The following is a 23,974-nucleotide window of genomic DNA, read 5'->3' on the forward strand; positions in this document are numbered from 1 at the left end:
CCCAAAGAGCTTCATGTTTGCTGTTGCTGTTTCCCACACACTCTGGCTGGTACAGGAGCTTTTATTTGGGGGACACAGAAGTGGAAGAATACTCGAGGGCTGGCGCTGCGCCCGGACCGCGTTGGATGTGTGGTGTGGGTAATCTTCCCTCATCTTCCCCGAGGGCCTGGGAGGAAGGCGTGGCTTTGCTGTTCTGTAAGTGGAGTGACTGGGGCTCAGGAGGCTCCGGCTTGCCTAGGTCAGAAAAATAGTGAGTGGGAAGTTGGGACCTGAATGTGGGGTGCCTTATTAAAAAGCAGTTGAGGACTTTGACCCTTTTTAAGGCCTTGTCATCAAAAATTATTCCTCTGCATCCATTCACCATCTCATTGACAGAAGAGGTCACTCTTTTTCAATTTTTTAAAAATGTATTGATTTCAAAGAGAAAGAGAAAGGGGGAGAGAGAGAAACATCGATTTGTTGTTCTACTCATTGGCGCATTTGTTGATTGATTCTTGTATGTGCCGTGACTGGGGATCAGACCCACAACCATGGCATATCCGGCCAGGGCAAGAGATCCCTCTTTGTAGATGACTGATGTGAGCAGTCCCAGCCCTGGTGGCCGTAACAGTAACAGCAATAGCAGTAATACTTGTTGGGCATTTCCTGTGTGCCCATCGCCGCCCTGAATGCTGTGCACGTAAGCACTTACTTAGTTCTCACTCATCCATCCAGTGCTGTGGGGGCGGGGAGGGGGCTGTCTCACCCATTGTAGAGATGAAGATACTGACAGAAAGCCTAAATAAATTATCCGCTGAGCCACAGGAAGAGGCAGAGGCCAGAGTCAGAGCCAGACAGGCAGTCTGGCTCCAGAGTCCAAGCTCTTGATTTTATTAGACAGCATTATGGTGTTTTCTAGACAGTTATTTTTTTTCCCCTCAGGAAGCTCCTTTGGTGCCATGTACTTTTCTTCAATTTCTATTCTGTCTGGTTCACTGTCCCTGACTTCCTGACCTCCTTTAGCACATACTTAAACTTGTTTTTTTTTAAGTTGGGGCACAAGATACCCATAGAGGTTCCTCAAAACACAGTTTGACAGCAGGGCAGGAGTTTAATTCATGCCTCCTCTAACTCCGCCAGTCCTTCTAATTCCTGCCACAAGGTGGCTCTAAGACTTGGGGACACCGGAGCTCAAAGCCGGGGCTGGCTTCTCTTCTTTCTCCTCTCCCTCCACACTTTGCCCCTCAAAACATGGCTTCTTGTCCCTCCTGTGGCGTCTTCCGTGGGACAGTCCCCCACTGCCTGTCCCGCACCCCGTTTTTAGAGTATTTTGCTGAATATTCTCATTCTAACAGAATCCACTAGAGACCGAGGACTTCCGGCTCACCGGCCCATTCATCCGCCTCCCGCTGCCACTGTCACCGGCTCCCCAGAAGGCCCCATGCGGTCTGTGCCCCCGGCCGGCCCTGGCCAGAGCCGCCTGCTGGCCTGACCGCATCGCAGGTCCTCCATTCATCAACCTCTCTGGCTGGATGGCACCATCCATCCGTTGCGGATGCATTATCGACCGTTCTGTGCGTGCTTCCAAGTCAGTGTGCATGCCCCCGGGGAAGGGGCCTGCAGGGAACACCATGGTCCTGTTCTGTTGTGGCTGCGGCTCAGCCTGCTCCCGTGGATGGCAGAGTGGGGCCCCCAGGGGCATTTAGGCAAGGCTGTAAGCCAGTTCCACATACTCAATTCTTAGCTCTTAATTCTTTTTTTTAAAAAAGATTTTATTTATTTATTTTTTAGAGAGGGAAGGGAGGGAGAAAGAGAGAGAGAAACATCAATGTGTGGTTGCTGGGGGTCATGGCCTGCAACCCAGGCATGTGCCCTGACTGGGAACCGAACCTGCGACACTTTGGTTCCCAGCCTGTGCTCAGTCCACTGAGCTATGCCAGCCAGGGCCTCTTAGCTCTTAATTCTTATCTCTTTGAATTTGGAAGCATCACTTTGCTTCCTTCTGGTTTTCTGTAGCACCAGAACAGTGTCCGAGTACATGTTCCAAAACACAGAAGCAGTGGGGATGTGTCAGCACCCATTCTCGGACGTTTACGGCCACACCTCGCCTGGCTACTGAATATTGCACAGGGAAATCGACAAAGCAATCAACAGGCCTCCAGGAGGACAGCCTCCGGTGGAGAAAGCCGTCAGGGGATGTATTCTGCTGGGATTGCACTGATGAGCAGTCGGGATGAATATTTAATACCCTCTGGATGCTTCCAAATCTGTTTTCTCCAGTTTCTGAGTGCTGACCTAGCAGATAGGCAGTGCTGAGGGCTTTTTCTTTGACTTCTGTGAGTCCAGGGCATGTGACAGTGGCTCTCCTTGTCACACAGTCTAGTAGGTGACAAGCTGCCTCAGCCTTTAGAGGGATTAGCCCCAGCTTTCTTTCAGGAAGATCATGGGGTTCTTCTTCTACCCAGTGCACGTGGCTTCTGCCTGCTGGGTGCTCAGAGGTGGAGGGGCATGAGGGCAAGAGCCCTCGAGGAGCCCCAGCCTCCTGCCCCCCTCGGGCCTCGGTGTCCTGGTGACGCCAGGTGCACCTGTTTGGAGTCGGTGAGCTAGGGTCCTCTCTGCCTGCAGACAGGTAAGGCAGACGGGGCCCGTCCAGGTTACTGCTAACAAGCTGTTTCTACTTCCAAACTTTTGTTACCTTGTCCTTGCTCCTTCCCCCCAGTGCCTTCTGCACGCATGTTTGAGCACCTACTGTGTGCCAGTTTTCCCACTGGGTGCTGTGCTGCAGCGGCGGGTGTGGCACAGGTCTGCCTCATGGGCTGTCCTGGGAGGAGAAAAGCGCAGGGAAGAGTTTCAGGGCGGGCAGTGGAGCCGCCTCGGGTGAGGGCCATAGGCCTGCACAGCAAATGGGCTTGCATGGGGGGTGGGTGCAGGGAAGGAGCAGAGTGTGGACAGAGAACACGCAGCCTGCTTTGACATGACCAGAGCATGGGGACAGGGACGGGTCCTCCCCAGGCGGTGGCCAAGGGCCTGGGGAGCCCCCTGTGCACTGGGAAGCATGCAGGGCCACCATAGGTGATGGTGAAAAGCAAGGACAGACCAGCCTGTGTTTGCATCCCACTCTGCCACCTGCCAGTGGTGTGACCTTGGGCAAGTGTTTTTTATAAAACTGGTGATAATGATATATTTACTTCATAGGACTGGTGAGAACCAAATGGTTGATGCTTATAAAGCGTTTAAAATATGCTCAGCACTTAGGGTTGTATAAGTTTGTTAAATATGAATATTCTAAACTGAGCAATTAGGAAGACTTTGTATCATACTTAAATTATATACTGCTTTTAATAACAATTTGTAACAGTCCCTTTACTACTCTAAAATGAAATTCATAGACAGTATAACATTTCTACTCACATAACCTTTACAGATTGTTACAATGTGCTAATTATGGCATAAAGGAGGAATTTTTTAGAAAGCAGTTCATGATAAAATAATGACAGGCTTTAACCTGTTGGTGCTCGGGAGCGCACATCAGGAGGCGCAGGGCTGAGGGGGCAGCAGCTGGGCGGAGGCGCTGCCCGTCTGTGCCTACGTCACGGACCCCGTCAGTCATGTCATGGACGACAGCGTCAGTGACGTCACGGACCGCATCAGCCGTGCCTCCTCAGGCGGCGCTGCCCTTCGGTTTGGGAAATCCTGAGTGACTGCGGTGACGGTGCTGAGCAAAGCAGAGAGCACCCTCCCTTGATCTACCTGACGGGGGTTCAAACTGCGCCAACACAAAAGGCGTTGTGTTGATGGTAAAACGGAAGCAGGTCCCAGGCGCAGGGCCAGAGGTCTCACCCCTGAGAGTGTCACTGGGAAGTCACGTGGGACACGAAGCAGAGGTTCGCTGCACGGAGTCATCTCCGATGCGGGCTCGCATCGACGCTGGCCCTGGTGCACTGCATTCCTGGTGACGGAAGGCGGCCCACAGGTGGGCTGTAAGCCGGGAGTGGCAGGCTCCTCTTCCCAGCTTGGGGAGCTCCCCCAGGCGGAGGCCGAGGCTGGAGGCCGAGACACTGGGATTCAGGCCAAGTGTAAGGTCTGAAAAGAGATCATTAGGGCCTTAAATGGGGCGCGGTTGTGGGGAGAAAGCAGAGCAGGGGGCGGAGGGCAGTGCTAAGGATGCGGGGCTGTAAGTCCCCAGGCCACAGCAGTGCTGCAGGGACAGCGGCCGACGGCTCCCGGAGGGGGACAGTCAGTGGGATCCCGACGGCATGCCGGGCCCCGCGCAGCCTGGCCGAGGCGTGCCTTTCCGACTTCATCTGCTGCACGTGGCCTCCTGCCGCACCCCGGAAGGGGCGCGCAGAGAGGTCTCGCCTTGGCTCACCTGTCCCCTCTCTCCCGGGTGCCCTCGCGGTGTCCTCCTCCGCCTGGGGGCCACCTACTCAATTTGTTTTTCAGGGCTTGGCTCGGATGTCACATACTTTTTGAAAAGGTCACTCCCTCCTGTCGCAATCGGGATTAAATGCCTTTCCTTTACATTCCCATACCCCCCAGAAAACATTAATCACGTATTTATTCAGTCATTCATTTATTAAATTGATTAGCAGGTGGTTGGGTCACAGCCTCCGCCCTTCAGATGCACGTTACTTAGTAGGAAAGAGAAGGCCTTCGGAAAAGGACCGTTGTGAGTAAATCAGTGACTAACAAGTGTGGCCGAGGGGGAACAGGGAACCCCCCACGCTGTCAGTGAGTTGTACGTTAGTGCAGGCAGAGTGGAAACTCCTGGAAAAATGTAACACAGGGCCGCTGTTTGGTCCAGCAATCCCCCTGCTGGGTGTTCATCCAGGGAGAACGAGAACACTGGTCTGTGTCCCAGTGTGCACCACATTGTTATGTACAAGAGCCAAGACGGAAACGCAGCCCGGGTGCCCGCTGATAGGCGAATGGAGGCAAGAAGATGTGGCTGTATGAGCAGTGCAGTGGGACTCGGCCACAAGAAGGGATGAAGTCTCGCCGCTCGTAGCAACACGGACAGACCTCGGGAATGTGCTGCGAAGTGGCATGTCATAAGTCAGACGGGGAAAGACAAATACTGCTGATGTCACTTATATGTGGGACCTTAAAAAAAGTGTCACCAGAATAAAACAGAAACACATACAGATATAAAGAACAAGCTGATGGTTGTCGAAGGGGAGGGGGCTGGGCGCACAGGAATACAGAAGAGAAAAGAATTTAAAAATTAAAATTAAACATTTTTTTAAGAGGGGGTTGCTTTAGAGCGAAATGGTGCTCAGTTGCACTCCCTCGCTCTGAGCTGTGGTGACGTCGGGATGAGCTTGGGGCCGGGCAGGGCTCATCTGGGCCGGGAGTCGCGGTGGCCCTGGGAGAAGGGTAGATGCTAAGTCAAGACAAGTGAAAGGAGCCCCCCCTCAGCCCGTCCTCTCTCCCTTGGACCCGGTCCTCCACCCGTGGGGCTCCCAGACTCCTCCCTCGCACACCCATGCTGGGGCAGGAGGAGGCAGATACGATGGCATCGGATGGAAAAACGTGAACACCAGTGCTGGGCAGCGTGTCACAGCTCCAGCGGGGTCGGGGGATCCCTCCCTGACGGAGGAAGTGCAAGTGCATTTCCAGGGAGCCGAGCACACACAGGGCGGCACCCCCGGTGGGGAGGTCGCCCGAGGGAGCAGCTGCCCTGCTCCGCTGCAGGTTCCTCCGTCTCACCGTCAGCCCCCTGGTCCGTGTGGTGACAGAGTCGCAGAACCCACCATTCCCCATGTTCCCTCAGGAGGCCTGGGGAGGAACCTCCAGGTGCAGGCGGAAGGGCCCTTCCTCACACGGGGCAGCGGGGCCAGGAGTGGTAAAGATGCGCTCCCAGAAGGGGCCTCAGCCCAGCCTCTCAGCCTTCTTCTGCCTGGTCCTCCCTCCCGTTGTTCCACAGCCCCTGGGGGGGCAGGGGGCGGGGGCGGTGTTCCTCAGGCCTCGGTCCTCAGCTCTTGTCCCTTTGCTTCCAACCGTGAAGCCTCGGTGAGTGCATTCGCTCACCACAACTACGTCCAAGGTTTCTCCGGCTTCCCAGTGCACACGCGTCGCCTGGGGATCCTGGTCAATGAAAGGCAGACTCTCGTTCAGGGGATCTGAACAGGGCGCCTCCCAGTCTGTGTTGCTGAGAAGCTCCCTGGTGTCCCCAGTGCTTGACACCGATGCTGCAGGTCTGTGGACAGCAGTTTTACTGGGAAGTGTGTCACTCACCCTTGACAGTGCTCAGTCCAATGTCGTGCTTTGAACATGGGACTGAGCCCACAAACCAAAGAGGAGTGGGCACAGTAAAAGAGTACTGCGTGTCGATATATACCAGGCTCTGTGCCAAGCTCTCTCTAGAGACTGTTGCTCATCTGCACACACTCGTGTGATGTAAGGTAGACACTGGGATTGTTCTGATCTTCCAGAAGAAACTCCCTGTGGACCTTAAGGGGGCAGGGCTCCCTTAGGGGGAAGGAAGGTGGCGCAGACCTGCCGCACACCACTGGGGGCAGCGCTGGGCAGGACGGAACAGTGCTCCCTAATCAGTCATGGGGCCTGCGGTCTCGCCTGGGCTTCGGGAAAGGTCCCCCTGACCTTGAGGCGTGGGAGGAAATTCAGAGTGTGGACTAGGAGCTGACCCCTCGCCCACCCGCCAGGCATGCTCCGAGTTTCAAAAATGCCTCTCTCTTTCAGGCTTTTCAACACTTCACAATATTTTGACATGAGAAGGAAAATAAAAATGGAAATGCTTTGAAACATTTCCCTGGATTCTTGTCCTCAGACCACGTGACCAAACTGAAGTCTAGTCATAGGGTTCCAGTTTAACATATGCAGTTACTATAGCAATCGAGGTTTCCTTAGGAACGGTTGCAAAAATAATCTGGCCCCAATTAATAATACATTTTGAAGCTTTTTCTGCCCTACACAGAACAACCTAGTTTTTTTGGCCCAGGCCCAGACATTTCAGGTGGTGTCATTTGCACTGATAGAGAGATTTGCATGCGGTGAATTGGCTTGGAAGGGAATGAAAGGGGGCGGTTGTTCCAAGTATTATAGGAACTCGGATGGGCAAGCTGATGGGAATTGAGTTTCTAGAGCTCAGAATTTACTGGTAAACCCCACCCTCGACCCCAATGTGCCCCGGAGGCCTCTGTGTCTCAAGAAGGGATGAGGCAGGAGATGGGGCTTGTTCACAGAAAAGATGAATCAAGTGGGTGGGGCGTGGGGTGTGGGGTTTCTTTCATGTGGGTGCGGGCTGCGTCCTCAGAGTCTGGGGAAGGTCTGCAGGTCTGTGCATTCAGCAGCCCCTTGTGAGGAGTGTCTCCTGATTTACAGGGTGTGTCCTTCACTGACATGGGTCCTTAGAGTAGCTTTTGCAGTAATTGTGCTGGGCGTCGGGTCTGGCCACGCCTCAGCTGGCTGACCCCTCTCGGCCATTCAGAGGGTTTGTCCTGGAGTCACTGGCCTTAATGCTGTGTTTCCACACTAGCTGTAGGTGAGCCAGCAGCCTGCGCCGGCAGAGGAGGCCCAGGCATGACCAGCGGGCTCAGGGCTCGGTCTGGACCCAGAGATTGACCAGCAGGAGTACAGGAGACGGGCCAGGCAGGCCCAGAGAAGGAAGCCCGGTGCCCCCTCCCTGTCGAGGGCTGGCCCTGGGTTTCTTTGGTCTCGAAAAGCCAAGTGTGAAGAGGCATGGAGGGGGAATGATGCTTTTACTGTCAGCTTCCTAAGAGGATCTTGGGATTGTGTCTTGTTCAGTAGGGGGTGCTGGGTAGAGGGAAGCAGAGCCACGTGTAGTAATGATGGAGTGGGCGTGACCTCAAATTACCTTGGTGAAATGTGTTTCATTAGAAGGTGGCTTGTTGCCACTTTGAGGGTGAGCTCACTCATTAACTGGCAGGTAAAGTTCACTCTGGAGTCTGCCCTCTCAGTTCCGGAGCAGGACAGCGAGGGGAAGGGGAGGCTGGAGTTGTCTCTGTTCTGTCTCGCTGCTGGTCACTTTCTTCCCAGTCTGTTCCCCTGCCCCCCCAGGACAATCACCCCATCCTCTAGCCGCCTGCTGACCGTGGTTCTCCTGGGGGCTGGCATTCACTCACCCACTCCCGCACTTACTGAGCGGACACTGACCGAGCACTTCCCGACGCCCAGGCACTGTGCCCAGCCCCGGGGGGTGCAGTGTCCTCCGGGCAGGACTGTCGCCTGAGCGCCTTAGCGTCATGAGGGGACGGGGTGGACGCACTCTAAATAGTTGCGGAGGAAGCTTGACCTCTGCCCTCGGGATCTCACAGGCCAGAATGGAGGAGAGAGGAGGCAGGTGGCCTGAAGATACACAGAGGGCGGACAGAAGCTCAGAGGCGGTGTGTGCGGCCCGGTGGGAAGGGGTGGAGGCCGGGGCTGTTGGCTGAGTGGAGAGAAGGGTCGGAGGGGCGGTGGCAGAGGAGACAGGCAGAGAGCACAGCCGAGCAGGGACCACAGCTCAGGGGGACACTGCCCGGGCTGTGGGGCCTGAGGAGCGACTCCTGGGAGATGAGTTCAGACTGCTCCTGGAAGCACTTTGTGCTGCGAAGAGGAATGGTTTTTCTTTATAACCTAAAGGCAACTGGGAACCATTAAACTTTTCAAGCAGGGAGATGAAGTGGGCAGATTTGTGCTTTAGCTGGATCCCCCTGGAGGCCGTGTGAGGCCCGGGGGGTGGGGGCGCACACAGCCAGGAGGCAGGGAGAGATGGTGAGGGCCTAAGCGGCCGGGCGAGGAGCAGGCACGGGGAGGGATGTTGCGGGTGAAGCCAGCTGCATGCAGCTTTGCTCTCCCCGAGCCATGCTTTGGAGGAAGCCACCCCCATCCCATGGTCCTCTGGGAACCGCTCGGGACAAGACCGGACTGGGGGCCTGGAGGTGGGAGGTGTGGGACGGGCTGTGCATCCAGGGCCGTGGGACAACTCTGCTGAGCTGCCCCCTTTCCTCTGCAGTGACAAAGCTGCAGGTGAGCAAGTCCAAGAGGACCCTCACGCTGGTGGAGAACAGGCCCATCCAGCTGAACTGCTCCGTGAAGTCACAGACCAGCCAGAACTCCCACTTCGCGGTGCTCTGGTACGTGCACAAGCCCTCGGACGCCGACGGCAAGCTCATCCTCAAAACCACGCACAACTCCGCCTTCGAGTACGGCACCTACGCCGAGGAGGAGGGCCTGAGAGCCAGGCTCCAGTTCGAGAGGCACGCGACCGGCGGCCTGTTCAGCCTCACCGTCCAGAGAGCCGAGGTCAGCGACAGTGGCAGCTACTACTGCCACGTGGAGGAGTGGCTGCTGAGCCCCAACTATGCTTGGTACAAGCTGGCAGAGGAGGTTTCGGGGCGCACAGAGGTGACAGTGAAGCAGCCAGGTAAGCTCAGGGGCGTGGCCTTCCCGGCCAGCGGGTTTAGTGTAGCTGTCCGCAGGGGACTCTGTGGGGTCCACACTGGCCGGGGCGCAGCACACAGATCCTTGTGCTCGGCTGCTGTGAGCCGCCCGCTGTGCCTGTAAGGGGTCCCGGCACTGATGATGGCAAACTCGCCTTCCTCAGCTCAGCTGTGTGAACGGCGTCTTCACCAGGGGGAGGCCTGTGGGGCGTTGTGATTGGCAGGAAGTGGCCAGGAAGAATTCTGGCGAAGCCTGGCCCTTTTTCGGGTTTGCAGTTTGTGCCCTGGATCTTGGGCTGATAGTTGCTCTAAACCCAGGATTCCTGCCTAGACGGCGTGTTCTGCAGCCCCGCATCTGCTCCCCCTCCTCTGTACCCCCTGTCGCCGGCCCAGAGTGAATGCGTCCTGTCTCCAGACTAAGCTACCACCCGGCCCCTTCAGACCCCATGGGTGCAGACCCTGGCAGGCTGCACCTGCCCTCTGCTGGGTGCCCCACAGCAGGAGAGCGCACCACACTCCAGGGCTCAGCTCCGCTTGGGGCACCAAGTTCCCCACCCCGTAATCTCCCTCTCAGACTTCAGATCTGCCCCTAGAACAAACCAGGAGGGGGATCTGGGTCCCGTCCTTTCTGATCCAGTCATGCACGCATAACGGTGTTTTAGCATACAGAGGACCACACCATTGACAGGCCCCACAAGATTACAATGGAGCTGAATTTCCTGTAAGAAATGCAAGGATATGTGGTCAGGGGGATCTTTTTCTGTGACAGGAGCCATTTCTGTGGGGCTTGGCATAGATTCACTCTTGCTCACAGCACCTCAATTTTGAGAGTGCAGCTTACATCCCCGTCAGCCAGCCACCGGCCTTTGAACGCCCAGGCCCTCACACTCGCTCGCCGACTCACCCAGAGCAGCTTCCCGTCCTGCGAGCTCCATTCACGGTGTGTGCCTGCACAAGTGTGTGCCCGCACAGGTGTGCACCTTGTTTGGTCTTTCGTTTTTACTGTCCTTTTCCGTGTTTAGACACACAGACACTCACCGTTGTCTTAGCGTCGCCCACGGGATTGAGTACAGTAACATGCGGCTGAGGTGCGTAGGAGGCTGTGCCGTCGAGGTGTGTGCACAATAACAGAACCGCCTCGGACCGCATCCCTGTCGTTAACGACACGTGACAGCCTGTGGTGGGGCCTCTGTGTGCCGTGTCAGTCTCTCCCTCTCCTTGTTAACACAGCTCTTGAATCTCTCACATAACGTGGCCCTAAGCCCCCTCTCCATCCTCACCCCTGCCCACTCTACAGTGTGTTGTCACTGCCTGTCCTCCTGGAAGGGCGGCGGGTGCTGCTTTGCCGGCCTCAGTCCCATCTCCACGCCTTTGCTTACGCTGCCATCGCTGCCTGGAATGCCCCTTTCTTGCTTCTCCCCTGTGTGCACCCCATCCCCAAGACTTCACTCAGCACCACCTCCAGGAAGCCTTCCCTGATATCTCCCGTGTCACCAGGGCTTTCTTATAAAACACACAGCATAATGATGTTGTGCTTGCATTTTCTCCCCACTCTACTGTAGCACTTCGAGGACAGGGATGTGTCTTTGTATCTTCAGCCACTGCCCTGTGGCCCCTTAATAAACATTGGTTGAATGAGGAACGAATGGGTGCTTTCCTTGAACACCCCAGGGTCTTTGACTGTTCTCTTAGCCTGGAATATGTTGACCACAGACGCTCGTGTATCTCATTCTTCCTCAGAGAGCCGTGCCTAGCTCTCGTTAACTAAAACGGCATTCTAGTCACTCTCTGTCCCCTTGCCCGTCCCGTAACACCGCGTGGCATTCTGTGCAGTTAGCTCTTCACATGCAGGTAGTCACAGCACTTCTGCCTGTCCACGCTTCCGGAAGTTCATTTACGGTCAGTTACCATGCATCACTTTTCCTTACTTCTGTGTCTGTGGTCTGTCTCCTCCGCCGGACGTGAGGCTCCCGGAGTGAGCCCAGGTGCTTCGTTTTCGTCACCATTCTGCCCCCACGACTTGTCCCCCAGGTGGCCTCAGTGAGCTTCCTGTTCAGGAAGCAAGTGGAACCAGGTGTGAAGTCCAGATGTGGCCTGGCCCATGCCAAACGCAGCGCCCCCTGCTATTCCGCGGATGTCGTATCCCTAAAGCCGCCCCGCCGGCTGCGCAGTGGCATTCCTCGCTCCCCCTCCTGCGGGCGGGCGCGCAGAAAAGCTCTGGTCTGAGTGCATCCTGTCGGGGATTCCCGTGCCCTGCGCCCTGCCTGCAGGCCAGTCCCGGGGGCTTTCAGACAGGACGGTTGCTGCTCTGCCCACACACGTCTTTGGGTTTCAGTCGCTCTGTCTCTTCTCAGTTCTAATCACGTTCCCTCCTGAGAACACAGTCGCTGCCCTCCCGGGTTCCTCTTCGTAACCGTCCGTCCTTTCTCTTTTCTCGTCTCATTTGATCTCTCCCGAAACCGAGAGATTCTCGTTGGGCCCTAACTTGATCAAGGGGTTCCCCATCTGGAAGGCGGGTTTCAACCAGGCAGAGGGGGGTGGTGCAGGGGGGCGAGAGGGTTCTGGTCCCAACGCATGAGCGCGGTCCTGTGCAGAAGGCGCGGCACTCCAGCACCCCGATTACCGCAGCACCTCCCCTCCTCTGTTGAGACTGTTGTTTGTATGTTTTTCTCTTTTTTTGTTTGTTTGTTTTTCCCTCCTGCTTCTAGTTCTCCCCCCCGCTCCCCTTTTTCTGTTGAGAAAGAATACACTCTAGAGCTTTTGGAAAATACAGAAGCACAAAGAAGAAAATAATCTCTCAACCCAGAGACAACCTGTGTGTGGATGTGTATGTATGTGTCTTTTTGAGGAGACAGGTTATTTAAAATACTTTTTCTGTTGTTACTAACTTTTTTACCTTTTAATTGCAAAAGCAATCACGTGCACTATAAAATGTTCTGGCACTTTTGCAGCGTGAAAAGTAACATTGCACGGCCTTCCCCTTCCCGGGATGTGGCTCAGGACGCGCCCTTCCTGGGGAGCCTCCATGTGCTTACTGCTCCATAGCTTTCTGATGCCTCTGGTCCGGACTTGCTCATTAGGGCCTTTTATAAGATGCTGTGCCTGCCATTAGCGTGTGCCAGCAGTGATGACACTTCTGACGGGCTGAATTTTCCAGCCCCTGGCTCCAGCAGTGTCAGTTGTTTGCTTAAACGCTCTCCTGGAGAGGGGTTCCCACCATCCCGTTCCTGTCCCTTCCCAGCCGCCCACGCCAGTCAGCCGTGTGCGTGGTGGTCTGCTGTCGTCGGGGTGTGCGGTCGTCTACACAAGTGGTTGAGGACAAGACGGGGTGCTTGTCCTCTGCTAAGCATCTGAACTGATCAGGGTTACAAATCCAGGGGCAGCCATTACTCTCGCACTGAACCCCTTAAAGCTCAGACACCCAAGCCCTGGCCAGGTGGCTCAGTTTTTTAGAGCGTCGCCCTGACACACCAAGGCTGTGGGTTTGATCCCTGGCCAGGGCACGTACAAGCAACCGATGAGTGCATAAATAGTGGGACAACAAATTGATGTTTCCCCCTCTCCCTAAAATCAATAACTAGAAATTTGAGAAAATAAATAAAACAGAGACACTCGGACACACGACCAGAACACAGAGTGGCTAGGGTGCCGTCCGTGCCCGAGCAACGTCTCCGCTACTCTGGGTGCTACCGCCTGCCGCACTGAGAAGGCGCCCGCTCACCTCTGCCTGGAAGTGGCGTGTGCAGGTGGCCGGTGGTTGTCCTGCTGTTGACGTCTCTTTCCTTGCCTCTCCAGACAGCCGCCTGAAGCTCAGCCAAGCGCAGGGGAACCTGTCGGTTCTGGAGACGCGGCAGGTGCAGCTGGAGTGTGTGGTCCTGAACCGCACCAGCGCGGCCTCCCAGCTGGCGGTGGAGTGGTTCGTGTGGAAGCCCAACCACCCGGAGCGGGAGGCCGTGGCCCGCCTGAGCCGCGACGCCACCTTCCACTACGGAGAGCAGGCGGCCAAGAACAACCTGAAGGGGCGCCTGCACTTGGAGAGCCCTTCGCCCGGCGTGTACCGGCTCTCCATTCAGAACGTGGCGGTGCAGGACAGCGGTGCCTACAGCTGCCACGTGGAGGAGTGGCTGCCCAGCCCCAGTGGCGTGTGGTACAAGCGGGCAGAGGACACCGCTGGGCAGACAGCCGTGGCGGTCACACGCCCAGGTGAGGGTCCTGTCCCTGGGCGCCATGCCCTGCACTGTCTCCCTCGGGAGAGTAAGATTTGATGCACTGCGTAGATAGTGTGTTCACTAGTGCGTTGTCTGCAGTCAAATATACGCACACTTACCGTCTGCGTCTCCATTCAGGATTGCCTCACGTTTTTCCCCCTAGTGAATGGAAATTGCACATCTGGCTTTGGCCTCAGGTAATTCTTTCTCTTAACTAGAATAATGTGTTAATTAATTATTGCACAGCATAGGATATCTTTCCTTTAAAGAACGCACTGAGACCCAGACAAGTGGTGGATATGCAGTAGCCATGTGGTTCGAAAAACTGAGCTGATGGATTTCCTGTAGGGAAAAATTATGGAAAAGGCGAAGTCTGGGCCGCCTCTGCTCTCCCACATCCCGGCAGTTTCACGGGTGCTGACGACCACCCATGTGGCCTGTCCTTTTCTCGCCTTCACTGTTGGTCGCCCACGTGCCTGAACACGCGTGCTGACCAGGTGTGATCATCTGACACAGTTAAACTCGTAACGGAGGCGGCGTGGTGCCACCCTCCCAGGGCCTCTGCCCGTCGCGCCATCATTCACCCTCCTCCGTGCAGAACTTCAGCGGCCCCCCCAGGACCTGGGGCAGGAACAGAGCTGTGGCCTGTGTCGGTGTGACCGCCCGGTCTGGTGTGTTTTCTGAGCGCCCGCAGGGCCCCGCATGTGTGTAGTTGGCACTGTGGGAAGCGTCTGTCATCGTGTGACTGTGTCCGAGCGGAACAGCTTTCCCGTCGGAGTGCCGCAGCTCCGCTGATACTCGGGCCCCACGCACCACAGAATGCGCTTCAGGGATGCTGCGCCCTGTGCTGCAAGGAGGGGGTGTTCCCGCCTTCCTCCCCTGTGTCTTCACCAGGGGCGGGGGAACCACCTCCACTCCGAGTTCCTCGTTTGCCACGCACTCTTTCTGTTTTCGTTTTTCTGCCTTGCCTAGAAACTGCTGCTCACCTTCCCCCACAGGTAAAATTGCAGAGACCTGGCAGCTGAACATGCCCCTCGTTCTCACCCCCCGGCTCCCGCCTGTTTTGCCGGTCACTGTGCTGGGGCCTCAGGGGAGGCGGGAGGAGATGTAGGTTTGTGCGGTGGCAGCTGCATCCCAGCCACAGTGAGGGGACTTACCTCCCGTCCTCACAACAACCCCGACTGGTCCGCTTTCTCCCCGAGGGAACGGAAACCTGCAGGGCAGTGCCACACAGCTGGTCAGAGCAGGCCACGCGGCCACCCCCGTCTCCTTCTTGCTGCCACTGCATGGGCTGCCAGCGTGACCCTTAAGCCTGCAGCCCTGCGTCTCCTGTTCAGGTGGGTGAGTGGCCTGGATCACCAGCCTGCCTGCCTGCCTTCCCAAGTGGGCAGGGCCACCCAGCAACAGGGGGTTGTTCTGAGCAAGGCGCCATCAGGCGATCTCGGCGCCGGGCGAACATCCAGAGCGCACCGACACACCCGAGACGGTGGGGCCTGCCGCATGCCCATTGGGGCGGCGGCGTCTGGCCCATTGCTGCCGGGTCACAAGCCTGTGCAGTGCATTCTGTGCAAAACAGCACAAGGTTAAATGAAGCACAAGGGAAAATGACGCAAGCAAGAGACAGTAAATAGGAGACGGGTGAGGCATAATACGACATACTGTTTTATAGCAAACTCCTTTTATTATAAGTAGAAAAAGTACACTGTGACATAACGATAAAAAGCATAGTGTATTAAATACATAAACCAGCGACACAGTCATTTATCGTCGCTGTCAAGCATATGTACTGGGCAGACTGTGTGTGCTGCACTTTTGTGCGACTGGCCCACGGCAGGCTTGTTCGCACCAGCAGGGCCACGCACACGGGAGTGATGCGACGCGGTGCAGCCTTACGACGTCGGGAGGCAGTAGGAACGTCCCAGCTCCCTGGGAACCTAGTGGGACCCCTGTCAGCTCTGCGGGCCCGTCGCTGACCGACGCTGTTATTGGGGTGCATCACTGTGCACGAGCTGACTGTGCCCATCCCAAAACACTCGGAACACGGAAAAGTGTGGTTTTTGAGAAAAAACACATCTGTAATCTCACTAGCATTCCGTGACCTCTACTGGCTGCATGCCATCCGTTGCGTGGCTGTGCTTTTCCGAGGTGTAAGTTGGACATGTAGAAGACGGGAAATAATGTAACTCCGGGGGTTGCGTTAAGAGTCGCTGAGCATCACTTAAGGTCGACCATAGTATGGAATATATGAGGGCGGGGCTCCGGCCCTCAGTGAGATTGGAGCTGAGCACATTTGCAGTTGCATTTGGCTCCACGATGGGGGAAAAGAGGAAAGCACAGTCATCAGACGACTGACAGGGAGTCAGCCAACCTGGGAGCAGGCAGCGTGGCGTGGGGGAGGGGCGGAGCGCAACTCCCTCCTGGGGCTTCCACCTGGAAAGGGAGAGAGCGGTGAGGTCTGACCTGGGGGTGGCTGGCCTGTTCTGGAAGGCGTCAGACACAGGGACTCAAGGCGGTAGAGAGGCATGTGTAGAGGAGGGTGGTTGAATGAAGGTGGAGATTCGTTTCATTCAGAAACCTTGTACTGAGTCACTGATGGCAGACAAGGCCCCTGAAGGGCCAGGGAAACGTGTGAGCAGTTAGGCGAGAAGAAGCGAGAGGAGAGGAGGTGGGGAGCACCGCTGGGTGGGAGCTGGCCTCCCGCTGCAGTGGGGCCGTTGCATGGCCTGTCTCAGGGCCACCTCCTTTGGCCCAGCGGCCAGTCGCTAGGGGAACACTGTGCTGGACTCTGGAGGAAAAAGCGCCCTAGACTGCCCCTTGCTTTGCAATATTTCTCTCTCTCTGTGGCTTTGGGGTCCCATGTTAGCGGTACTTTCTGGAAGAACCAGCCAGTGAGTGAGGGGCTTGGAGTCGCCTGTGGGCTGATTTCCTGTTCTCCATCCTGCCGCTCCCCCCCCCCACCCCACCCACCATCCCCGTGCGCCAGCCATGCACACTGGGAGTCCAGGTGGGCCTCGGGGGCGTCCAGGGGCTTGGCGGGACCCTGCAACAGCAGTGGGAACCCGGCTTTGTGTTCACCCGTGGGCGACATGAAGCCAATTCATTGGAAGCCCAGGAAAGTACTTGGGAAGTGCTCCGATTTGGGCTCCATCCAAGGAGGATCCGATGTGGTGTCTCCGCTGCTACTGATGCCACGCTGGCATCTTTCATAAGCGTTCGCTTCACAAGCAGCCTTTCAGGAGCTAGGGACTGAATTGTTTGCACAGAACCTTCCCCGGTAAGCCATTGAAAAAAGATAAAGAGACGGACGACGGCCTGTCTGAATGAGTCTGCGAGCAGCGACTCACCTGTGTGGGCCCCGCTCCAGGGCTGCTCCGCGTCACCCCCTCTGTCGGGAAGGCGCTGTCTGTGTCGTCCCCCTCAGGGCCAGGGGAGCCCCTGCTCCGTGCAGATCTCCTGTCGGGTCCTCAGCGCGTGTTTACCTCGCCGGGTTCGCTGTGGCGCAGGCAGCCCTCCACGTGCACACAGGTCAGACGCCAGCGCGGCTGGAAGGGCGCATTCGTTTCCCAGGGCTGCCGTCACAAATCAGCACAAACGTGGGTTGCTTCAAACCACAGAAATTCATTCCTGCGCGATTCTGGCAGCCGCCTGTCTGAGATCCAGCTGTCATGGGGCCCGGCTCCCCTGATGTTCCTGGGGTGGGGGGTCCTTCCTGGCCTCTCCCGGCCCCTGGTGCCCCGCTGTGGCCCCCGGTTTGCAGCTGCGTGGTACCAGCCTCCGCCTCCGTCTCCACTAGTCCTCTCTGTGAGTCTCCGTGTGTCCTCTCCTTCCTGACAAGGACCTCAGTCCTTGGATTTGGGGCTCCTCTTAACTTAGTTACGTCTGCACAGACCCTGTCTCCAGTCCAGGTCACAGGCTGAGGTTCCAGGTGGGTGTGACTTGTAGGGGACAGCATGCAACCACTACAAGGGTTCAGAGAGCAAATGTGTCCTTCCCTCCCCTGATTCCCACAGGCAACCACGTGGCCAGCCCCTTGTGAACTCTTCCACGGATGACTCGTGCAGATATTAGCCTCTGCGTGCAGTGAGGCACAGAACACACAGCCAGCGTTCTGTATCTGAGTAGTAGTTTTTCTCAAATCTTCCTCCATGTCTCCACACACAGTACGGCCCCGTTCCTCTCAGCAGTGCCCAGTGGTCTGTCGTGTGGATATTGCTATAATGTATGTAGTGATGGGCATTGCGTTTTTCTCTCGAGCAGAGGAATTAACACAGCCTCTTCTCCCTTCTTCGTCCTCGTCCTCCCAGAGGCCGCCCTGCAGGTGGACACGCTGGTCCCCAACGCCACGGTGTCTGAGAAGGCCGCGTTCCAGCTGGACTGCAGCGTCGTGTCTCGCTCGAGCCAGGACTCCCGCTTTGCTGTGAGCTGGTACTCCCTGAGGACTAAAGCTGGGGAGAAAGGGGGCAGCCCTGGCCTGGAGGAACAGGAGGATGAGGAGGAGGAGGAGGAGGAAGAGGACCCAGCAGAGCGGATGGTCCTGCTGAGCGTGGGCCCAGACGCTGTGTTTGGCCCAGAGGGCAGCCCCTGGGAGGGCCGGCTTCGCTTCCAGAGGCTGTCCGCCCTGCTCTTCAGGCTCACGGTGCTGCAGGCGAGCACCCGAGACACGGGCAACTACTCCTGCCGCGTGGAGGAGTGGCTGCCCAGCCCGCAGAAGGAGTGGTACCGGCTGACGGAGGGGGAGTCGGCCCCCATCAGCGTCCAGGTGCTGGACACAGGTGAGTTTTCCGGTTTGGTTGCAGCTGCCTGGAAGATAAAAGTCACAGCTCGGTTATGGACTAATGAGCTGCATTCTCAGCTGTCAGGGGCATTTAGGGTCCGCACACCAGTCCACGTCCCTGACCCCTGGCCGCTCGTGCAAGGACCAGGGCCGGGAGTCAGAGTGACGGCTCATCGAGTGATCTCTTCCGTAAACTGGTGCTGCACCATATTCTGGTTTAGTAAGATTTCCTTGTATGAGGACCACATGTCGTTGATGTTACCTTGATACTCTTCAGAGTGTCCCACCTCTTCTGTCTGTAGGAAATGAGCAAGTGTTTCAGACTCATAAGGGGAAGAACTTTTGAAAATGAAGCCCAGGTACCTCCCTTAGCCCCCGGCGGCCGCCCGGCCTCTGGGAGCCGCATGTTCCCTGTGGAATAAGGCTGCTGGGCCAGCTCTGTGTTCTGTGAGGCTCAACGCCCACGGTGGGCAGACAGAGTGTGACCTAAACACCGTCCCTTGTACTTTTGGACAGTGGGTCATTAAGTCATTCTTTCTTTTTCTCAAGTCCCGAGGTCATTTTTATTTTGGAGGGTGACTAGGAGGTTTAGGTGCATTTTGCAGGTTGCATTGGTTTGTAGGTGCATTGGTTGGGAAGATCAGCCCAGCAAGGCAGCGAGGCTGCCGGGCATCTGGGGGAGCTTAGCGGCAGCCCTGCTCACCGCCCGCTGTTGCCACAGGAAGGTCCAGGGCTCAGCGTTTCCATCAGACTGAGGGGCTTCATGAGCAGAGACTGGAGGAAATCGTTTGCTCTAACAAGGCATGCTTCCGGTTGGCCTTCTGTCAAAACGTAGCATACACCAGACTAAAAAAGGCATTTTTACCCTGGCTGGCATAGCTCAGTGGATTGAGTGCAAGCTGCGAACCAAAGCGTGGCAGGTTCGATTCCCAGTCAGGGCACATGCCTGGGTTGCAGGCCATGGTCCCCAGCAACTGCACATTGATGTTTCTCTCTTTTTCTCTCTCTCTCTCTCTCTCCCTCTCCCTTCCCTCTCTAAAAATAAAAATGAATAAAATCTTTAAAAAAACTTAAAAAAAATAGCTTTGCCATTTATTAAAAAAAAGGCTTTTTTAAAATTTTATTTATTTACTTTTAGAGAGGGGAGGGAGGGGGGAGAGAGAGAGAGAGAGAGAGAGAGAGACAGACATCAATGTGTGGTTGCTGGGGGTCACAGCCTGCAACCCAGGCATGTACCCTGGCTGGGAATCGAACCTGCAACACTTTGGTTCGCAGCCCGCACAAAAAAAGGCGTTTTTTAGAGTAGAATGAGCTTATGTTGCCAACATAAAAATGTTCCTTGAAATTTCTGCTTCTTTTGGTTCAAAACATTTTACCAGTTAAATTTGACTGAGTTTTGGGGTTTTGTTAGTTTTTCTTTTTTTTTTTTTGATTACCTCCTGTTTATTCAGTAGGACCATATGAAATTGAGGTTTTGTGGGCCAAAAGTGGTTGACTGTCAGCAATTTCATATCCTTTGAAAATCTGAGAAGTGGAAGTGTATGTTAAATTTTCCCAGTAGTGATGAGGAACAGCTAAGTAGCAGCAAGGAAGGAAGGAAAAACCTAAACCTATTCAGAGCCCCAACCCTGTGCTTACCCAGCGCCCCAAAGTGTAAGGGAAGGCGTTTAGGTCACACCCTGTCTGCCCACCGTGGACCTTCGTGTGCCTTGAGCTTCACTGAACAGAGACCACCCAGCAGCAGCCTCATTTTACAGAGGAAGTGCTGGGCCCCCTGCATCGTAGAGCATCCTCGGCTGGGCCGGGGGCACCACGCGTCATCCTGGTCCATGTGCAGGAGTAGCCAGCCCTGCACTCTGCGCGGCCACAGACACACTGTGGACATCTGTGAATGGTCCACGTGACACTTTAATTCATAACGTCAATCAGGCGAGCATCATTTCTCATGAAACTGCTCTCAGGCGTCGGTGGGGAGAGAACAGGTTACCTTCCCGAAGAAGGACGTTTGGAGCAGACCTAAGTGCAAAGGGACAAGTAAAATAGAACCGGGCAGGAGGTTCAGGCTGAACTAGAGTCAGCTTCTACCCCATCCTAGACATAGTCAAGGTCATGATCCATAAACCACACTTTATTGTGTGTCTTTCCCAGCAGTGCCACTGGCTCACAGTGGGAAGTGGAAGCCTCGCTGTGTTTGGGAGAGGGGCTCTTGTGAGCCCAAGGACTGGAGGGTCCACCTCTGTCGTGGCAGCGGTGGAGGAAAGAGGGTGGGCTTGCACCCCGCCATGTGGCTTCCCTTGGGTTGGGCACGGTCTTCGGGAGCCAAAGCCGACAGTCGGGTTCTCAGCCTCCCTGTCTTGTCCCCCCACGGTCCCCTCAGGTTCCTCCCTGCAGTCCGCCATCTGCTCCAACGACGCGCTCTTCTACTTCGTCTTCTTCTACCCGTTCCCCATCTTTGGCATCCTCATCATCACCATCCTGCTGGTGCGCTTCAAGAGCCGGAGCTCCAGCAAGAACTCGGACGGGAAGAATGGGGTGCCGCTGCTGTGGATCAAAGAGCCGCACCTTAACTACTCCCCCACTTGCCTGGAGCCCCCTGTCCTCAGCATCCACCCAGGAGCCATAGACTGAGGCCGCCAGGGGACGCCTGCTGCCAGGAGCAGAGGTGCTCCCGCGCAGCCTCTCGTGCTGTGATGGGACGGCGGACAGCCCCGACCTCCAACCTCTGACCTCCGGCGTGCCCTCCCAGACCGCTCAGACTTGAGTCGAGTTCAGAGTCCCCCATCAGTCGCAGAGGCAGACTGCCGCCTCCAGGGGGCAGTCCTGATGGGCTAGCGGTGTCCAAGCAGGTGTCCTCGCCCTGCGGAGTTAGCTCTTGTTTTTGTCCTGGGTAACGTAGTGAGTAGCTCCAGGTGCCGCGCCTGCTCACCGGGAGTGACGGGCAGTCACGGGGTTCCCATTCTCTGTGAGGGACTCTCTTTAAATCCCTGTGGTTTACCTTTTTTGGATTCTGTAATGTCGTGGACGTATTTCTCTTACGTGCAACGGATGAGAAAAGGAAGGTCGGACTTCCTCGCGCCAAGGAGTCTCTCCCAAGACCTTTTGTTGCTGCACAGTTGAAAACGCCACCCATGCAGCAAAATACGTCCAAACCTTTTTTACTTTCTTAATGAGACTTGAAAATTACGTGAAACGTGGGCCCAATTTGTATCTTATCTTTTCCCTCAGCTGGAGTTGTTGGAACCACTTTGTAGTCAAGATGAAAGCCTTGAATTTTTTTTTCTTCAGAGAACTTTGTATGTACGAGAGAAATCCTGCATAAGCCCGTTAGGAGTAGATGGTGCCTGGCCAGCCTGTCTGCCAGGGAGGCAAAAATAGGATTCCTCCCAACCTTGCCAAAAAATAAGAAAACTTTTTTGGAGAACAAGTCAAAGGCTCCAGACAGCTCACGCTTTGCGAAGCGGGCGGAGGGCGCCTTCTCGCAGCAGCTCCTGACCTGCAGATGGGTCCGAGCCAGTGGTGAGCGGAGGAAGGCGGGAAGGCTCGTCGTCGGCTTGATCTGTCCCGTGGGGACGGTCTCTCACTGGCAACTGACCAGGTGGGCTTCTGGTGTAAGGTGCTTTGCCAAACGCTTAAGGGAAGGTGGCCAGTGAGCCTGGGGAGGGGGCAGCACCGAGCTGAACACATGGGCCCAGGCAGCCGTCACACACGCTGATGTGTGCTCCAGGGGCTGTGGCAGCTGAGCTGCCTGAGGAGTGGACAGTCAGCGGCCGGAGGGGCTTTGCACAGCCTCGCATTGGAGAGCAGGCTGCAGCAACGGCCCCGGGAGCTGTGAAGACCCGGTTATTCTTCTTCCTTTTGATTAGATTTTCCTCAAAGAGATGGATGTCTTCCCTCAGCATTTACCTCGCCCAGCTTCTCACTGCTGTACCAGCACCCAGGGGGGTCGCCACGCAGCCCTCGAAAACCCTCTGCCTCCCCAGTCTCAGCAGGAAGCAACACACATCTGCGTAGGTTTTTCCCCCTTCCCATTCTCAGACCTCGTCTGCAGTTTTAGGCGATTGAGTAGTTCATTCTTATGGCGGCTTTTTATTCAAATGCCCCTTAAGGTGCATTTGGTGCAAGGTGCCAGGAAGGTGCAAGGAAGGCCAGCGTCGCCCTGTTACTTCACACGCCGGGGCCAGAAGCTCAGCTCCCCGAAAGCGGCTTTGGCTCTAGTGTTCGCTCCCTCCACAAAGACAATTTTTTTTGCCCTGCTTTTCCCACATTTTGCCGGCCAGAATGCCATCTCCCTTTCTCTGTGAGCTCTTATCTCGAATTCCGGAGGAGTTTCCCAGTTTAGAAGAAACCGGCAGGGATCTGGGCACCGAGCATAATCAGAGAGGTCGCTGCGAAACCCTGTTCTGAGACAGAGCAGACGCCGGGGAGGCGGTGGACTCCCTGGGCTGTGTGGGTGCTGATCCTGACCGGGGCCTGTGGGTGCAGGTGCTGTGGGTGCGCGGCAGAGGCCTCGCTGCTGCGCACCCGAAGGGAAGCAAGGTGGGTGCTCAGCCCACCTGCCTGCCTTTCCTGGCAGTTACACCAGGGCTCTGCTTGGGAGTGTCGGCACCACCCCCTTAGTCCTGGCACCTCCCTTGCTCATTGTCATGTGCTGTGCTGCGTGAGTGCGGCAGAGGTGCAGATTCGCCTCCCTGGCCGTGGAAGGAGCGGTCTTTTGCCCTGTTTGCTCACGTCAGGGGTGTGGGCTTCCAGTGGGAAATTGCTGACCGCTGACTTACAGACCAAGTCAGTGAGGGCAGGAGACTTGTTGTTCTGTCTGAGTGGAAAGATGCCAGAGGGCTGTCTGGGACCGGGGCGTGCACCTGAGACTCGGTTTGAATTCGCTCAAAGCTGCAGAGAGGTGACTGCTCCACGTAATTAAATAGGTTGAAGCAGTTGCAGGAAATTTGAAAGAAACCGAAGACAGTATTTTAATAGTTTTTTTTTTCTGAGTATTTTCTACGGGGTTGGGGGATACCCTCAAAGGGCGAGCTTTTCCAGCTTTCTACGAAAAGCCCCAGGACCTTCCTTCTTGGGCCATTTCTATGGAAGTGGGGTGTCAGATGAATGGTAATGGCGCCCTCCAGTGGCAGGGAGACTTCCCTGCACATTCCCGGCGGGAGCTGTGAGTCCAGGAGAGAGACTGCCACCTACTCTCTCTGCTCGTCCTCCATCTGTGAAGTCGCATTAATGACACCTACACTGTGCCAGGCCCATCCCAGGACACGGATATGACCACACCGTCTTTCACCAGGGTGTTACAGTAGCAAGTTTTCATATTCTTGTCAAACAATGGTTTCTCTGCGTTAATTGTTGAAGAAAAAGGGGTGGGCTAAGAAAACTACCCATGCATGATGTAGAGAGCTGTTGATTTTTGTTTGTTTGTTTTTTTAAAGGAGAACTATTTGTAAGATGTTGCACTAAAATGTTTTATATACACTTCAAATACCTGTAGTAAATTATGTTGAAAATATGGCTGTTGACGTTTTCTGGAGTCCACGCCCTCCTTCATCCTCACCGGGTCAGCCCTCCCCTCCACGAAACTGCCTTGGGGCACAGCGGGTTCTGCCCCT

At 55.8% G+C, this 23,974-nt stretch overlaps 1 protein-coding gene across 3 annotated transcripts in view; it reads left to right on the plus strand.

Annotated features, from left to right (window-relative positions):
* IGSF3 (immunoglobulin superfamily member 3) overlaps positions 1-23,874 on the plus strand; it is a 93,812-nt gene extending 69,938 nt beyond the window's left edge. For all 3 annotated transcript variants that reach the window (XM_045816446.1, XM_045816447.1, XM_045816448.1), the window contains 4 exons: positions 8,957-9,367; positions 13,179-13,586; positions 17,896-18,363; positions 20,743-23,874. In XM_045816446.1, coding sequence (XP_045672402.1) covers positions 8,957-9,367; positions 13,179-13,586; positions 17,896-18,363; positions 20,743-20,993 — 1,538 coding nt within the window. In that variant the 3' untranslated portion in view covers positions 20,994-23,874. The remainder of the gene's footprint in view (positions 1-8,956; positions 9,368-13,178; positions 13,587-17,895; positions 18,364-20,742) is intronic.
* The last annotated feature ends 100 nt before the right edge of the window (positions 23,875-23,974 follow it).

Source organism: Phyllostomus hastatus, unplaced genomic scaffold (assembly GCF_019186645.2).
Source record: "Phyllostomus hastatus isolate PE091 unplaced genomic scaffold, TTU_PhHast_1.1 phas_scaffold_216, whole genome shotgun sequence".
Lineage (NCBI taxonomy): Eukaryota > Metazoa > Chordata > Mammalia > Chiroptera > Phyllostomidae > Phyllostomus > Phyllostomus hastatus.